General features: G+C 41.8%; 1 protein-coding gene across 1 annotated transcript; it reads right to left on the bottom strand.

The window, feature by feature from the left end:
- Positions 1–1,605: 1,605 nt before the first annotated feature.
- Positions 1,606–2,000, bottom strand: LOC311590863 (large ribosomal subunit protein uL29-like). The gene has a single exon (XM_084770156.1). It carries the CDS (start codon positions 1,993–1,995, stop codon positions 1,624–1,626), a length of 372 nt encoding a protein of 123 aa, XP_084626282.1. The 5' UTR covers positions 1,996–2,000; the 3' UTR covers positions 1,606–1,623.
- Between the last annotated feature and the right edge of the window lie 12,925 nt (positions 2,001–14,925).

Here is a 14,925-nt window from a genome sequence, read left to right as displayed (position 1 = left end):
AGCTTTTTCCATAACTGGAACATTTCCAATTTAGAGGCCTTTGTGTGATGTAAGAGGGGTGCTACACATACCCATGGAGGAGCTACCCATTCCTCTGTGGGCATGTCCAGAATGTGAGAGTGTAGGAGTAGATCTTCCCACGTGGACTCGAGGGTGAACTGAGGAGCAGGGAGACAAAAGCATACACTGGGCCAAGATGCCCTCTGCTCCATCTCCTGGTTGCATAAGTTCAAACGCCTTTCCTGATTTGTGTTTTCTCAGGAGCTGTGCTGGCTTTCCTCTTGCCTATTGCCTCTTGGCCTAGAGGTTTTTAGGCTGAAACTTAGGGTGCTAAAGTTCTTAGTGGGTAGTCCTATTTCATGCTGGACAAGCTGTGTTATTTTCTTTTTTAAATATATTTTAAATTTTTATATACATGTTTATATTATTACACAATTATAAAATAAGCTACATACAGCAAGAAGAACAACAAAAATTAGAAATTATATTATTGTTACATTCATAGTGTTTTGGCTATTTGTATTTGACAACCTTGAAGAAAACATCTTTTCTATTTTGGTGAGTCTAAAGTTCTGAATGTAAATCAATGTCTATCATATCTCATCTCTATGAGCTTAAAACATCTATCTAGACCTAAAAACATCTTAACCCATAAACATCTTAGCTTAATTATAAAGCTAAACTATCTGGTTTTGAACTCCATCAGAGATTTGAGAAGGAATAAAACTAATTATGTGAGTAAACAGGAAGTGCAGATTAGCAGCTTCCAAAGTGGAAAAAAAAATGACAGAGACAGTTTTCTTCCTAAACAATCACTCAAAACTCTGTAATGTTAAAGCGTCATCTTCAGCCTTCTGGCCCAATATATCTGGCAGACATAATTGTGAAGCAGGAACTTTTGAGGACTTGCTTACCCATTCTTGGCAGAGTTTGGCTGCCAACTCTACCTGCATCCAAGCTTGTCCTTTTTTAGGCAGAATTCTGTCAGTGGCTGAAACAAGGATGTTTTGCCCAGTGGCTGGTTTGCCACGTTTGAAGCTATCTCCATAAGGAGTGTCTTTAATGCTCATCTTCTTCTTTGAGGTAGGCTGGGTATTGCCAGGAGTTAACCTGTCTTATTGTCAATGAATTTTTAAAATAGTAAAAACATCTTTAAATGCCATATTCTGTAGGTCTCTTAGGGTTTTGCAGACCTTATCTATTTTAACTTATCTTTCTATAGAATCCTATCTATCTGTTAAACTTAGGATGTATATTCTTGTAATAATAAATAGACTAGTAATTGACACTGTTTTGATGGTGATCTCTTTTTAAAGGAAGAGCATACCATTTGCCTTATAAGGAGCTGCAGGATTAAACCAATAGTTTTGGCAAAATGTATGGCCACTGATAGCCACTTTATTTGTGGCATTTCTCCAGTTTGATGGTAGAAGGTAATGATTTAATTACCTTTCCTTTCTAGCAACTCACAGTACACACATAGCTGCTTAGGAAAGGACCCAGGGAGCCATCTATGCTCACATCATGACCAGGTAGGTGAACCTGGACAGGGGATAATGTTTTTTTGTTTTGTTTTGTTTTGTTTTGTTTTTTCAAGTCTTGTACTTTATTGTCGTTGCCACCTCAGGCCTTGACTGCATACTTGCTCAGTGGGTACAGCCGCTCTTTCCGCTGCTGCTTCTTGGTCTTCAGCTTCTCCTCGTGCTTGGTGAGCCGGCGGCGCATGGCTCTGGTCTTCTTAGGCCGCAGGTCCAGAGGCTTGTACTTCTTGCCCTTGTAGAATTTCCTGAGGTTTTCTTTTTGAGTCTGGTTAATGACAGTGAGGACGCGGGCAATGGATTTGCGGACGACTCGTATCTTGGAGAGCTTGGATGCGGCGCCGCTGGTCACCTTAGCGACCCGAAGCTGAGACAGCTCCACCTTCAGATAGTCCAGTTGTTTCAACAGCTCCTCCTTCTTCTTGCCGCGCAGGTCCCGAGCCTTAATCTTGGCCATGGCTGCACTCGGGGATAATGTTTTGTCTGTATAGACGAGGACTTATTGTGGTTAAGGATGGGTTCTTACACTCCATTTTACATGATTTACATAGTGATTGATACTGTAAAAATTGAAAACAGGACCATTTAGTTTCCATCTGTTATTGTAATTGAGATTTCTAATTTCTACTGAAGATCTCTAATTTCTACTAAAAAGAAAAATTAGAGGTCTCACCAAATGACTGTTGAGACTCTTAGAGGGTATTTCTGGTTAGACAGATATAAACAATAGCTATCTCACAGGCATTCCCCATGCTGAGATTGTAAGGTAGAATTTTATTATGAACTCATCCAAATGCCTGCCCTGTTTCAAACCCATTAAGACTTTGGTCAGCCAGGCTTTCTTCTGTCAATATGACATAAAAGCTTGAGGTTCCAAAAGAGAAAATAAATTAAAGTCTAGAAGCATTTGAGTTTCGATGTATTTTTGTTTTAATTACTTAGGGAGAACATAAGGTTATTTCTTCTTCTTCTCAGCCCCAGGCTAAAGATATCACTTTCAGACCAGAGCTAAAAAAAATGTTACACAAAAGGAAAAAATTCCAAACAGTAATATATAGATCATAATGCAAACGAGGCCATTTAAGCAAGAATCATAACAATGAGCAGTGTGGACTATTTGCTCCAACCACAGAAAATTTACCAACGGTGTAAATCTCTCGGATGAGCAAGCTGCCAGTAACTTTATCTCTCCTCTGGCCTTTCAGCCTAGTGCTGTATTTATTCAGATATTGTTAGTGTGAAGTTCCGAGTCCCTTGATTTTGACAGAACTATAAACACTGTTGAATTAAAAATAAAGCCTCTAATCCAATAACATTTTGGGGGAATCCAGATTATAGGCATGAAGTATGAGGAATACAACCTCAGACTCCGTTCTTTTCCTTCTTTCCCACTCTCTATTCTCTCTTCCTCCTCTTCTTCTCCCCTTCTCTTTTCCTTTCCCATTCTTCTTTCTTAGTCCCACTAAGCCATGCTACATACATCAGAGGAGAGGAGACTTCCTGTTCACCTGCTGAATGTCACCTCTGGTCTCTCAGCTTGGCTCTGTTTTTGCTCTGTTCAGTTTCTTAGGAAAATCACCCCGCACTTGAAGAAGTATACAGGCTATTGCCTGTCCTGCCCACGGAGTGCCGGGTTTTCTATTGACTGAACTTGTAAGGACAGAGGATTACCTGTAGAGTTCTGCTGGTACAGAAATGACTCATTTCAGTGAAGTAGAAAGATAGTCCCACACTGAAACATATGGCCCACCAAGACAGTGGCCAGTCTTGTATTTAACACAGAAAACCATTAAATTGACTTGTTTCTATAGAGCTTCTAAACTGATCTTTAGTTTATTTGTGTGTAGATATGTATGTGTCCCTGTGTGTATGCATATGGTGTCTAGAGATCTATGTCAGCTGTCTTCTATCACTTTCCATATATATATATATATATTTGAGGCATGGTCTCTTCCCGAACCTTGAACTTCTTACTTCAGCTAGATGGGCTGGCCCTTGCATTCCTCCTGTCTCTGTCTCTTCAGCTCCGTGGCTATAGGAGGTATCATTTCACTTAGCTTTTTACACAGATGCTGGGAATCCTAATTCTCATCCTTAAGCTTGCAGAGCAAGCCTTTTATGTACAGAGTCACCTACTTACCCTAAAACCTATTTCAGATTAGTCAGCATCTTAATAGTTCTCCCATACACCACTGAGACACACATTCATTTTGTGTTCACCAAAATCTTAGAATTAGACCCAAGCAGTAAATATGACATTTTGTCCATTTAGCAAAGGACTCTACACTTTATCTTTAGTAATTGTACATTCCATTATATTCAATAGTCTTGATAGGTTATCTCTATGAAAGGTGTCTGTACACATCTGACACCCAGCATCCACTCAACAAATGTCTCCTGTTGTTATTGTGATGAAAAGACAGTGGAAAGGTAGGTCAGCTCAATGGAAAAGGCTCACCTCTGGTGCTCGAACAAGATTTATATTGTCTGTTACTATCTTGGGCCAGAGGATGGAGGTTGGCAGGAAGTGCCATGGGAACATAGATAAGGAAGCCTAAATAAACTTTAGCCTTCAAAGTTTAAACTGCCTATCAATATGTATTTCTGCCAAGAAAAAGCCAAACAACAACTAATTTTCATTATTAAAGTACAGGGTCATAAAAGCCAGTGTATAAAAGCACATGGAGATCCTTGGGAAGACACTAATATTGGACTGTGTTCGAAGCCAAAATAATCACAAAATTTATGCAATCAATTCTCCTGTTTCACATTTTTAAATGCACCTCTCCATTTGGGCTTCAAAAAACAGCCCTCATTCTTCGTGAGAGGCTGGTAGAAACTGAGAGCTTGTCAGCTTTTGTGAGTTCTGTTAAGTGCACGCACATGTGTGTGTGTGTGTGCACATGTGTCTCTGTGTGTGTGCGTGTGTCTGTGCTGAACTGCAACATGTTAGTACTGAATTTTAATGCACTTTTAGGGGATCAGTGGCAGTAGGTCAGTGTATGGGATGAGGGATCAGAGATCTATACTGGGCCATAACTTTGGCCAATTTTATTGTAAGATGCTGTACTGATGACAGTCAGCGTTCTGACTTTAGAGCCGCATCATCTGTACAAGTATCATTTAGGAAGGGTGAGCTGCGCCAGGATCCCAGAGGCCCAATGCCAGCCACGTGCAAACTTAAACTTTCTCATTCTCTTCAAGTGCCTGTGTGTTTTTCCTCCAAGGATCTCTTCTACTTCAAGGAACAAAATCCACTAGCAGTCCTTTCTGATGTAGTGGAAGCTAGAGCACAGAGGACGGCTTTCAGGTTGCATCCAGCTTGAATCCTCAGAGCTCTTTTCTGAGTGTGCAGTGTCTTTGGCAATCATGGCTTCCCTTCGACCTCTGAGGTATAAATACGGGCTCCATCAATCGTCTACATTGTTTTGGGGGTCACTTGGACTACCCTCACCAACCATTCTAAATAAGTTTTCTCATACTTTGCACTGGGGTTCTGTTAGCCTATGCTTCTTGTGGGGAGCACTCTCAGCACAAAGGGCATAACTTCCTTTTATATATGGCACCCTCATTTGTATGCTGCTGAGCATTGTGGTGAATGCTTTGCATTGTTATCCAATACATCTAGGATCTGAGAGAGAGACTTTTAGCACTTCCAAATTCCTTACTCATTTTAAAGCCAGGAGATTACTACATACTTATATGTATTGTGTGTAATTTTTTGATAAATATAAACTAATATGATTCCTTGAGTCTTTATCAAACAACCTTCGTGTTATTGTTCCTTGTTGGAGGGAGAGTACATACATAGGAGGGGCTGGAAGGTGGAAAGGGAAAAGGGAAAGTGATGTAATTCTATTTTAATTAAAAATGTAGTCAAGAAACCCACTATGAAGTACACAATGTCCAAAAGGCAAGTTGACTTTGCAGATTACATCCTCCAAAAGCAATCATACCCGTTGATTCTTTTACCCCCTTCTTTCCCACTTAATTTAACAAAAACAAAGAGTCAGAATTGCACACATTGATTTTATTAAAAAATAATTATTCTTGGAAAAGTGTTTTATAATTCTTTTTTTCAAAAGAAACAATGTAAACGGTTAATTCTAAGAGACTAGGTCACTTTAGGGTCAACAGCATACACCATTATGTTATCCTACTATTTTATGATGTAGCAAAACAATCATTGGTGGCTTGCTTGGTGACAGGTATTTCTTGTCTCTATTTTCCCAATATATGATGGGCAACTGTTAATGTTTGCATTAGAGAGGTGGCATGAGCCCTACCTTTATATTCTTCTTTCCTGAAAAGACATCTCCTAACCTAACCTTCACAATGATCAGGGTAATGAATGGTGAGAGATGCTGGAATGAGTTTGGTACTGTTACGGGGCTTGGCAGCCTCATTCACAAGCCTGTGGGGAACGGGCTGTATGCAGAGGTGAATCTCATCTTGTTGTCCAGTAGGTCTAGGCTCTGACAGCAGTGTTCTACCAATTATGCTCTTCATTTTACAGCCAGGAGTTTAATTTCCAGAAAGGAGTCAAAATTCTTCTCCTTCCCTCCTCCTTTTGATTTCTTTTTTATTTTTATTTTTTATTAATTTATTCTTGTTACATCTCAATGGTTATCCCATCCCTTGTATCCTCTCATTCCTCCCTCCCTCCCATTTTCCCCTTATTCCCCTCCCCTATGACTGTTCCTGAGGGGGATTTCCTCCCCCTTTCAATCTAGTATCAATGAGTCTTTAATTCCCTTCTCTGCATATCACAGAACACACACATGAGCCTGGCAACTAACTGGGTGGAGGGAGCTGCTACATTCCCAGATTCTGTCCAGGCTCTGGATTTCTCAGAGCCATCGACTCTTTCTCATACAGAGGATTAGTGCTATGGTTCCTACCAAGTACTACAGAACAGGGCTAGAGGTTCTCAGCTTTCCAGGGCAAACTGATGGAATGAGGTCAGAGAGTTAAATGAGCAAGACAGTGATTTTAAAATAGATTACGAAGCCCATGCAGGTTGAAGGTAAGTGAGTGCAGAATGGAGGTATCAGGGAGGAACAAAACCAGTAACCTGGTGGTCCCTGTTGGCCTAAAGGGTTGTACATACAGCGTTAGCAGGGGATATGGGTTGGGAGGTGAGGAGTGGTCACACAAGGGTAGGAAGGTCAGAAGAGAGGTTTCAGAGTGGGACGGAGGTGATGAATGAGGCCCAAGGTGTGGCTAAGGATGACAGTGATGGCTCAGAACCAAGGATGGATAACCTACACGGATGATGATGTCATGAAGGCAAGGGAAAGAGTGAGGGACGACTCACTGGGTCTTCAGCTCTCCAGTGGGGTGTGTCTAATGGTGTGTGTGCTTTAATGGTGCTGGTGATTATTGTGAACAGGAAGTAGGAGAAACTGTATGGGAATTTAGAGGCCAGGAAAACATCAGCCCACCAGACACGCAGGTTACATATCAACTAGTGTTGGAGACGCAACTAGAAACTGAGTCTTCTCCTCAGCTTTGAAATTCTGAAAGTTTGTTTATAGCATTGTTTCTGGGTCTGTTCACCCCTGCATTCTAAATCCTTCCGTGGACAGGGCCCATCACCAAGTGGGTTGTAGAAACACCCAGTGTCAGTTTGATTAAGGTCTCAATTGAGGCGTTCAGGAAGCTTTTAGGCTACCAGCTTTCTTATGAACCTGAACAGAATCTCTATGGAAACTTGTGTCCTCAGAACTTCAGAAGGCTCCAGCCAATGAATACACCTCAACTCCTTAAATGGGGTCTATGGTCTACCAAAGTATTCTTTCTCTATAAATTTTGTATGTGACCTCCGTTGTCCCCGGGGCTAGGTATCCACCAGTTGTCAGTCAGGCTTCCTTCTCTGTACCAGGATACTCATTATGCCTTATGAATCTTGCAAAATACACACCCATGTTAATGGGAAATAGACCATCTTAGGATTTAACCTGAATTTAAGAGGCAAGCCAACAAATTATGGGTTTGTAGAACTGGGGCTACCTTTATTGTCCCCCAATATTTTTCAAATGCCTTTGACCCATTAGTATAGAGGGAACATTTTTTCCTTACTTCAAAATATAGGATGAGGTTCACTATATTTATTTTCAACTTAAGTGGGGCCTTGGTAACAATGACAGCAATTCAGCTCCAGGCATCAGGAGCCTGCACACCTTCCTGTTAGTAGAATGTGACTTTAAATGACCTGCTATTTCATACCAGGCCAATCCCCAGTGTTATTTCTATTGTAAACAGTTGTCCAAATGCTCGGGGTTTGGGAGGAAACACCTTTCCTGCATGGCCCGGTCATGTGGTGATGGGTAATTACAATAGCTATGACTTCACTGTAATTACACGTGAGTCAAGCAGGAACTTACAGCCATGTCTGTGGTGACTTTCTCAGCCAAGTACTTTTGTATGTGCTACTCTGCAGAAACTTCAGGTTGTCAAGTGATACACTTATCGTCTGTTGTGCAATGCCACCCAATAGTGGCATGCCATACCAACATATGCATTTCATAGAGTGAAGAAAAGGCCAGAGCATTTGAATGAAAAGATGTGATTAGAATACTGGCTTTGAAAGGTGCCTTGTGGGAGGCCTTTGCAGATAATCCCATCACTCATATCTTCAGAGATTTCATCAATAAAACCTACTCTTGATATCCTTTTCCTAGGTCCACAGTACTAACCATAGCAGCAACCAACATGTTGTGAGACCTAGACACTGAGATTTTTTTTCAGTTTGGAAAAACAATGCCACTTCTAATTTGTTTTGTGTATCTTGAAACAGCAGACAATAGCAGCCTTGTGCTAAAGAGGGCATTCTAAGGAAATCAGAAAACAACTGAGCACTGTTTTCCTTACTATTCCTGACATCAACAACAATAACAGCCCCCTCCACAAAGGACACAAAAATAGCTTCTTAGATTCAAGTCCTCCAGACTCTCAAGAGGTACAAAGATCAGTGTTTGGAGTTGACCTTATATGACCTCATATAGACCTGATGTTTGAGATGATCAGCCTACAGCTAAAGATATCTATGCTTGCATAGATTCATTTAAAAGTACAACTATTAGGATATTTTGTGGACATTTATCACCTTTACTACAATTCTCTACTTCCCCTTAGGACTTTTCAACATGACCTCTATGCACAATATCTATAAACCTCACCTGTCGACTCTTGAGTATTAGTGTTTATGCGGCTTGGAGCTGGGCAACCAGATGGACTAACAAGTCCTCAGTAAACAGCTCTCAAAATAACAGACTCGCTGGGCTTGTGAGACCCAAAGGCAAGCTCTCATTTGAGTAGATGCAAAACACAGTACAAGATAAACAGCCCACAGAATTCACCTGGGCTGAGGAGCGTGCTCTATCTTGTCTACCTCACGTGGTGCTGGGGCCACTTCAGATGTACTGTTTTTAGATGTATTGCTTCAGCCTGTGCTGCCCATCAAAACCCCCATCCTTACTGTGGGACTTACCACTGTGGTGCTTTGCCTAGGACAGTACTCTCTGGGTATCACTGGCAGCCAATATACAGGGCATCCAGAAGAGCCCCTAGGTTAGCTGTGGGTGGCGAGTGGGGTGGTGTAGGGCAGCAAACATTTATAGTTTTGGGTTATCAGTTTTCTAGGATCTCAGAAAAAAATATGAAGTGACACTCTCCAGATCACACCGCGTGATCAGTGTCCACCCAGAATTATCTTAGATGAGTTATTGCTTAGATGATTACGCAGATACACAGCATGCTAAAATTCTGTTATTCTTTAAAAAACATGACACTGAATTTTTTTTCTGTTGTACACATTTAAATTTATGGCCTGGGTATTGGTATGACAGGTAGAAAGACATATAGATGTTTAGATAGGTTATTAAATATTTCCTTTCACCACCCCCACCCCTGGAAGAGAGTACTGTGCTATTCCTTGGTGGAATGTTTTTGCCATTATTACAAAAAACACGCACATAAACATAAGGAAGGCTCTAAAGCAAATGTCCTCGGGCCTCTACACCTCTGAAGCAGGCATACTCTTCCATCCCCACAGGCCTCCCTTTGACAGGGATTTTGAATTGTGGAACCTCAGGCCCCTCAATTCAGTATGGTGGGAACTGATGCTAAGTCGGGAGAAATATATTCAGAGTATTTATACAGTTTCTCAGTCAAGTTTCAGAAATCCAGTGACGGTACCATGGGAAGCCACTCACCCACTGTTTCTACCTTTATTCCATCCCTTGCCTCTATTGTGCAGACTTAGTCATTTCACCTTCCTGTACTCTGAATGCAGGGGAGATGAGAGTTTGATCTCCTTCATTTCATGTTTTTATTAAATGTATGGAATGAACTAGGGCTATAGCATCCTGTAGTTAGTACCAGATGTTTAAACAGTTTATTCTCTTGGTAATTTACATTTTATTTCTTAGCCTTGGAGTAAGTTTTATCTCACTTCACAATACTTTCCTATTCCACCATGTTTGAATCAGTTTTAGTGACATACTTTAGGTTTGTAGACAGGATTTTTGTTTAACTAATTCTGTTTGTGACACTGATTAGGGAGCCTCCCCCTTAGGGAGCCTTGATATTCAGGGTTGGGTTCAATGGTATTTATAGGATTAGGTTGAACTGAGATGCTATTCTTGCATTTTTCTTCTATTTTCAACACTGACTTCATAAAATAAGGTCAATGGCCGACATTTTTGGCTTAGGAGTTTCTTCAGCAGATTGCGGTGGTCTTTGAGATTTAAGGGTATGGGAAGCAGGCAGATCCAGCCAGGATGATCTCAGTTTGGCGTAAGCTATATGTGGTGTCCAGGCTTCTCAGAAATGGTCCAGGCAAAGCCTTCTTGGCTCCAGATCCCTGCAGACGTGTGTCACGTGTGGTGTCAGCCTGCTCTGCTCAATGTCATGTTCGACATGTAGGAAATATGGATGCTCTTAGGAGATCACAAAACCTTCAGCAAACTGTCAGCAGGTAAAATTACAGATGTGTTATCTGCTTGTTTCTAAAAAGAGCTGCACATGCTTTCTAACTTTGTAGATGATGAAATCTGCAAGGAAAAGTTCCTGCAAGGAAGATGGCCAGGTTCAGAGAGCAAGCAAGAGGACCATGAAGGCAAGGAGATATTGAATGGGTCAGGCCCCATGTCTCCCTCTCTGAAACTCACTGTGTTAGGTTAGGAGGTATTTTGGCCTTGTGTCAATATGATCAGAGACAGAATTAAAGCTCAATTCCTATTGATGTGAGAATGAACACTGGTCTTCTAAAACAACCTGGCTTGACCTCAGGCTCCATTTGGAGGAAGTCAATTGATCTTAAGTACCATGGAGTTGTTTTTGCCATCATCTCATTGAATATTATCCAAATTCCAAAGCTTTACATTTGAGGTCTTTCAGAATTTAGTTGCTCTCTTAGTCAGGGTTACTGTTGCTGTGATGAAACACCATGACCAAAAGCAACTTGGGGAGGAAAGGGTTCGGCTCATTTCACTCACACTTCTATACCATAGTCCATCATCAAAGGCAGTCAGGGGAGGAACTCAAACAGGGGAGGAGCCTGGAGGTACGAGTTGATGGAGAAGTCACAGAAGAGGACCGCTTACTGGCTTGCTCAGCCTGCTTTCACAGAGGATCCAGGGCCACTAGCCCAGGAGTGACTCCACCCACAATGTTCTGGGGCTGCCCATACCAATTACTGATTAAGAAAACTCCCTACAGACTGGCCTACAGCCTGGTCTCTGGAGGCGGTGTCTTGGCTGAGGTCTCTTCTTCTCAGAAGATTCTATCTTCTTTCAAGCTGACATAAAACTAGCCAATGCAATTGCAGTAGAGAGCTCAGATGGTAAAGTTCCTGCCTTGTAAGCTCAAGACATAAGCACAATTTTCAGATCCCTTGTGACAAAAGCCGGGCATGGCGGCCTTTACTTGTAATCCCAGCACTGAGGATGTGGAGACAAACAGATTCTGGGATTCTCTGGACAGCCAGCCTAGTTTGGTAAGTTTTAGGCCAATGAAATAAAGTAGATAGCTCCTGAAGAATAACAAGGAGAATTGTTATCTAAGTTGTGACTTTTTGTAGGGTAGGAGAGAGTCCTATCCATCATATACTTCTATGTATTCCCCAGAGACACACACACACACACACACAAACACACAGACATAGACCCACCATACATACACACACACACCCTACACACACAAACACACACACATACACACACACAAACATAGACACACCACACACACACAGACAAAGACACTCCATGCCATGCAACACACACACAGACATAGACACACCAGGCCAGGCACACACACACACACACACACACACACACACACACACACACACACACCATACAGACATAGACAGACATGGGCACACATACCGTACACGTACAGCAATCACACATGCACATACACACAGACATAGACACACCACACAGACACAGACATGCACAGACAAACATAGACACACATAGCACACACACATACACACACAGATACAGCACACATGCACACACACACAGACATAGACATACATACCACACACACACACACACATCACAGACACACACATAGACACACTACACACACACAATAGAGACACACCACACCACACATACACATACACACACACATATGCACACACACAGACATAGACACACATAACACACACACACACATTTAAGTGTAACCTACTTGGCTCAGAATTGCTGCAGCATGGCTGTCTAATGGCTCAAATCCTCTTGCTTCTTGATCTGCTGTTCTTTTAGTGCCTGATGTATTCTCAGTACATCTACCAGAATTATGCACCATAACATTTCACACTCAACGTCCATATTTGGTATCCTCCATATGAACCCTTACCTCTGGGTCAGGGACTTGGCCTGGGGTTTTATGCATGTTATTAATAAAGACATTTACCCTTGCCAGCCTTTTTGGGCTGTGAATTTCTTATATGGCACTTAGCTATTCAGGTGGCCTTAAGGGGTGGACAGGAATAGGAAACACAGGGCAATTGTCACAGACTCCTGGTGTGTTTCCTCTATGCCATAGCCTGGGATTCGTTAGGTATAAATATGGAATGCTATTTGCTAGCCTATACCATCTCCCAATGTAGCTGTGAAGAGATGGTTACATAAATAAGTATTATTAGTGCTACGAGAAAAACTCATGTCAAGCAAACGAGGGACACAAAGGTGACGGTCCAGCTGTGCTCGCGTCATGGCGATGGTTAGGAGAAGCCCATGGTTTCTTAGTTAAGTCACTGCAGACCAAGCAAGTGAGAAAACCTTTTGGTGTGTTTTAAATGGAAAACTTTGATAATTGGAATCCACAGTCCATGCCCCAGCAGGCCTCCCTAAGGTCTACTTCTAAACTCAGAGAAGGAGATTTCCCAGTGGTTGGTTGCTGCAATGGGTTGGGTACTAAATACAGAATACCAACAGAACAGAGTCAGTCTAGCTGGCTGAAATGAGGGGACTGGCTCCTGATGTGACCTTTCCTCCATGCGGAATTGTCTTTTAGGCTTGAACATTTCAGCTCAGAAGCAAAATTGTCAAGTATAAAGATAAACCCAGAACATCGGAAGACAATTTTTTCCCCAAGACTTTTTTCTCCCACATGCAAGGTGAAGTCTATGCAATAGCCAGCAGTCTAGCCCTTTGGCCTTGATGCAGGGGATGGTTTGGACATGTAGATGCCTGGCACCCACCAGCTGATCACGGAGTAGGATCATTTGACCACAGAAGAGTGAAACATAAAGGAGGGGTGTGAACTGGGGTGGTGAGCCCGTTTCTCACCCTGTGCAGAGGGTGCTAAGTGCTTGGCTCGCTGGGAGGGTGTTTCGTTGGACACATTTTCCACAGTGACGTTAGTTCAATATCCCTGTGGGAAGAAGGCAGTGAGAAGAATGGAAAAGAACAATGTTTTCCAGCAGGCCCATTGCAGGATGGAAAACCTGACGTGGGTGTGCAAAAGGTCTCTTTTCTCTTGGAAAGAGTTAGTGAGACTGTTGACTTCTGACTACTAGGGACTTTTATTATCTGATACCATAGGATTTAGGATTTTGAGCTGTCCAGATCAATTTACCTTAACTACATGCTGTGACTTCATCTCAGGATCACACCATCGAATGAAAAACAAAACAAAACAAAACAAAAAAAGCCATGGGAAAACTCAATATGATTACATTTATGCACGCATATATGTGTAAATTGCATGTACAGTTTATGGATGCAGACTGTTGACTGTGAACTGCACAAAGAAATACATTTTAGTTACTCTTCCTGTGAGTATGAGAGAGCAGTTTAACGAGGCAGGGGATTATACTGGCTCACAGTTTGAGGTCCAGTTTGTCCTAGCAGGAGGTTAAAGCAGCCAGTCACATTGCATTCACAGTCAGGAAGCAGAGGTGATGTCTGCTGGTGTTCAGCTAGATTTTTTTCCCTTCTTATACATATGTGTCCAGAGGCTTGTCTCCTAGGCAATCCCAGATCCTGACAAATCAAGATCATCAGTGACCAGAAAGTACAACTACAAAGCCTGAATTTGTGATTGCAGATTTTGAGGGAGAAAGGTTTGGAATGGGGTGGGTACTCTTAGGAGATCTCAAGATAACGATACTGTTCTTTTCTTTCTTTTTTTTTCTTTTTTTCCTGTACAGGAAGTGAGAATAGAGATATTTGTTATGTGGCGACTCTTCAAATGTTACATATATTTTGTGGATAATTTATATCAACCTAATTTAGCAAAAACAATTAAAGCAAATCCTTCTGATTGACAGGGCTGGGGTGGTCAAGATAAGCAGGGTGGGATGCCAGATAGTCATATATTTGAAGGAAGGCCATCTGGACCTTTGGTCTGCTGGCAGCTTCTGGTGAGTCAGCTTGAACTGGCTTTCCTCATATCACTAACTGATTTATAGTTAGAATGAAAATCCAACTTCACGAATTGATCCTGGATCCTCATTGAATTAAAAGGTTATTTCTCTTCCTGTGATGGGAAACAAGGAAAATGCAGTCAGCCCTCCATTTCTTTGGGTTCTGTGTCCTTGGACTCAGGCCCTCATGGACTAGGTTTTGTGTAATCAGACCTACAATGGCTGCAATTGTACTGAGCATGTACATATTTTTTTCCTTGACAAGAGTCCCTAAACAATCCAGCATAAAAACAATTTTCGTGAAATTTACATCATATTAAGCATTCTAAGTACCCAGACATGATTTGCTGGTATATGAAAAGATGTCCATAAATTCTGTGTAAGTATGACATTATTTTGGATAATGGACTTGAGACTTGGTTGATTTTGGTCCCCTTTCCTCCCATGGAGTTCGAGCACCAAACCATTGTGAATACTGAGGGGTGATTGCAATGTAGGGTG

Source organism: Acomys minous, assembly GCF_964271855.1.
Source record: "Acomys minous genome assembly, chromosome: 1".
Classification (NCBI taxonomy): domain Eukaryota; kingdom Metazoa; phylum Chordata; class Mammalia; order Rodentia; family Muridae; genus Acomys; species Acomys minous.
Note: the sequence above shows the minus strand (reverse complement) of the source record. Positions and strands in the feature narration are given on the sequence as shown.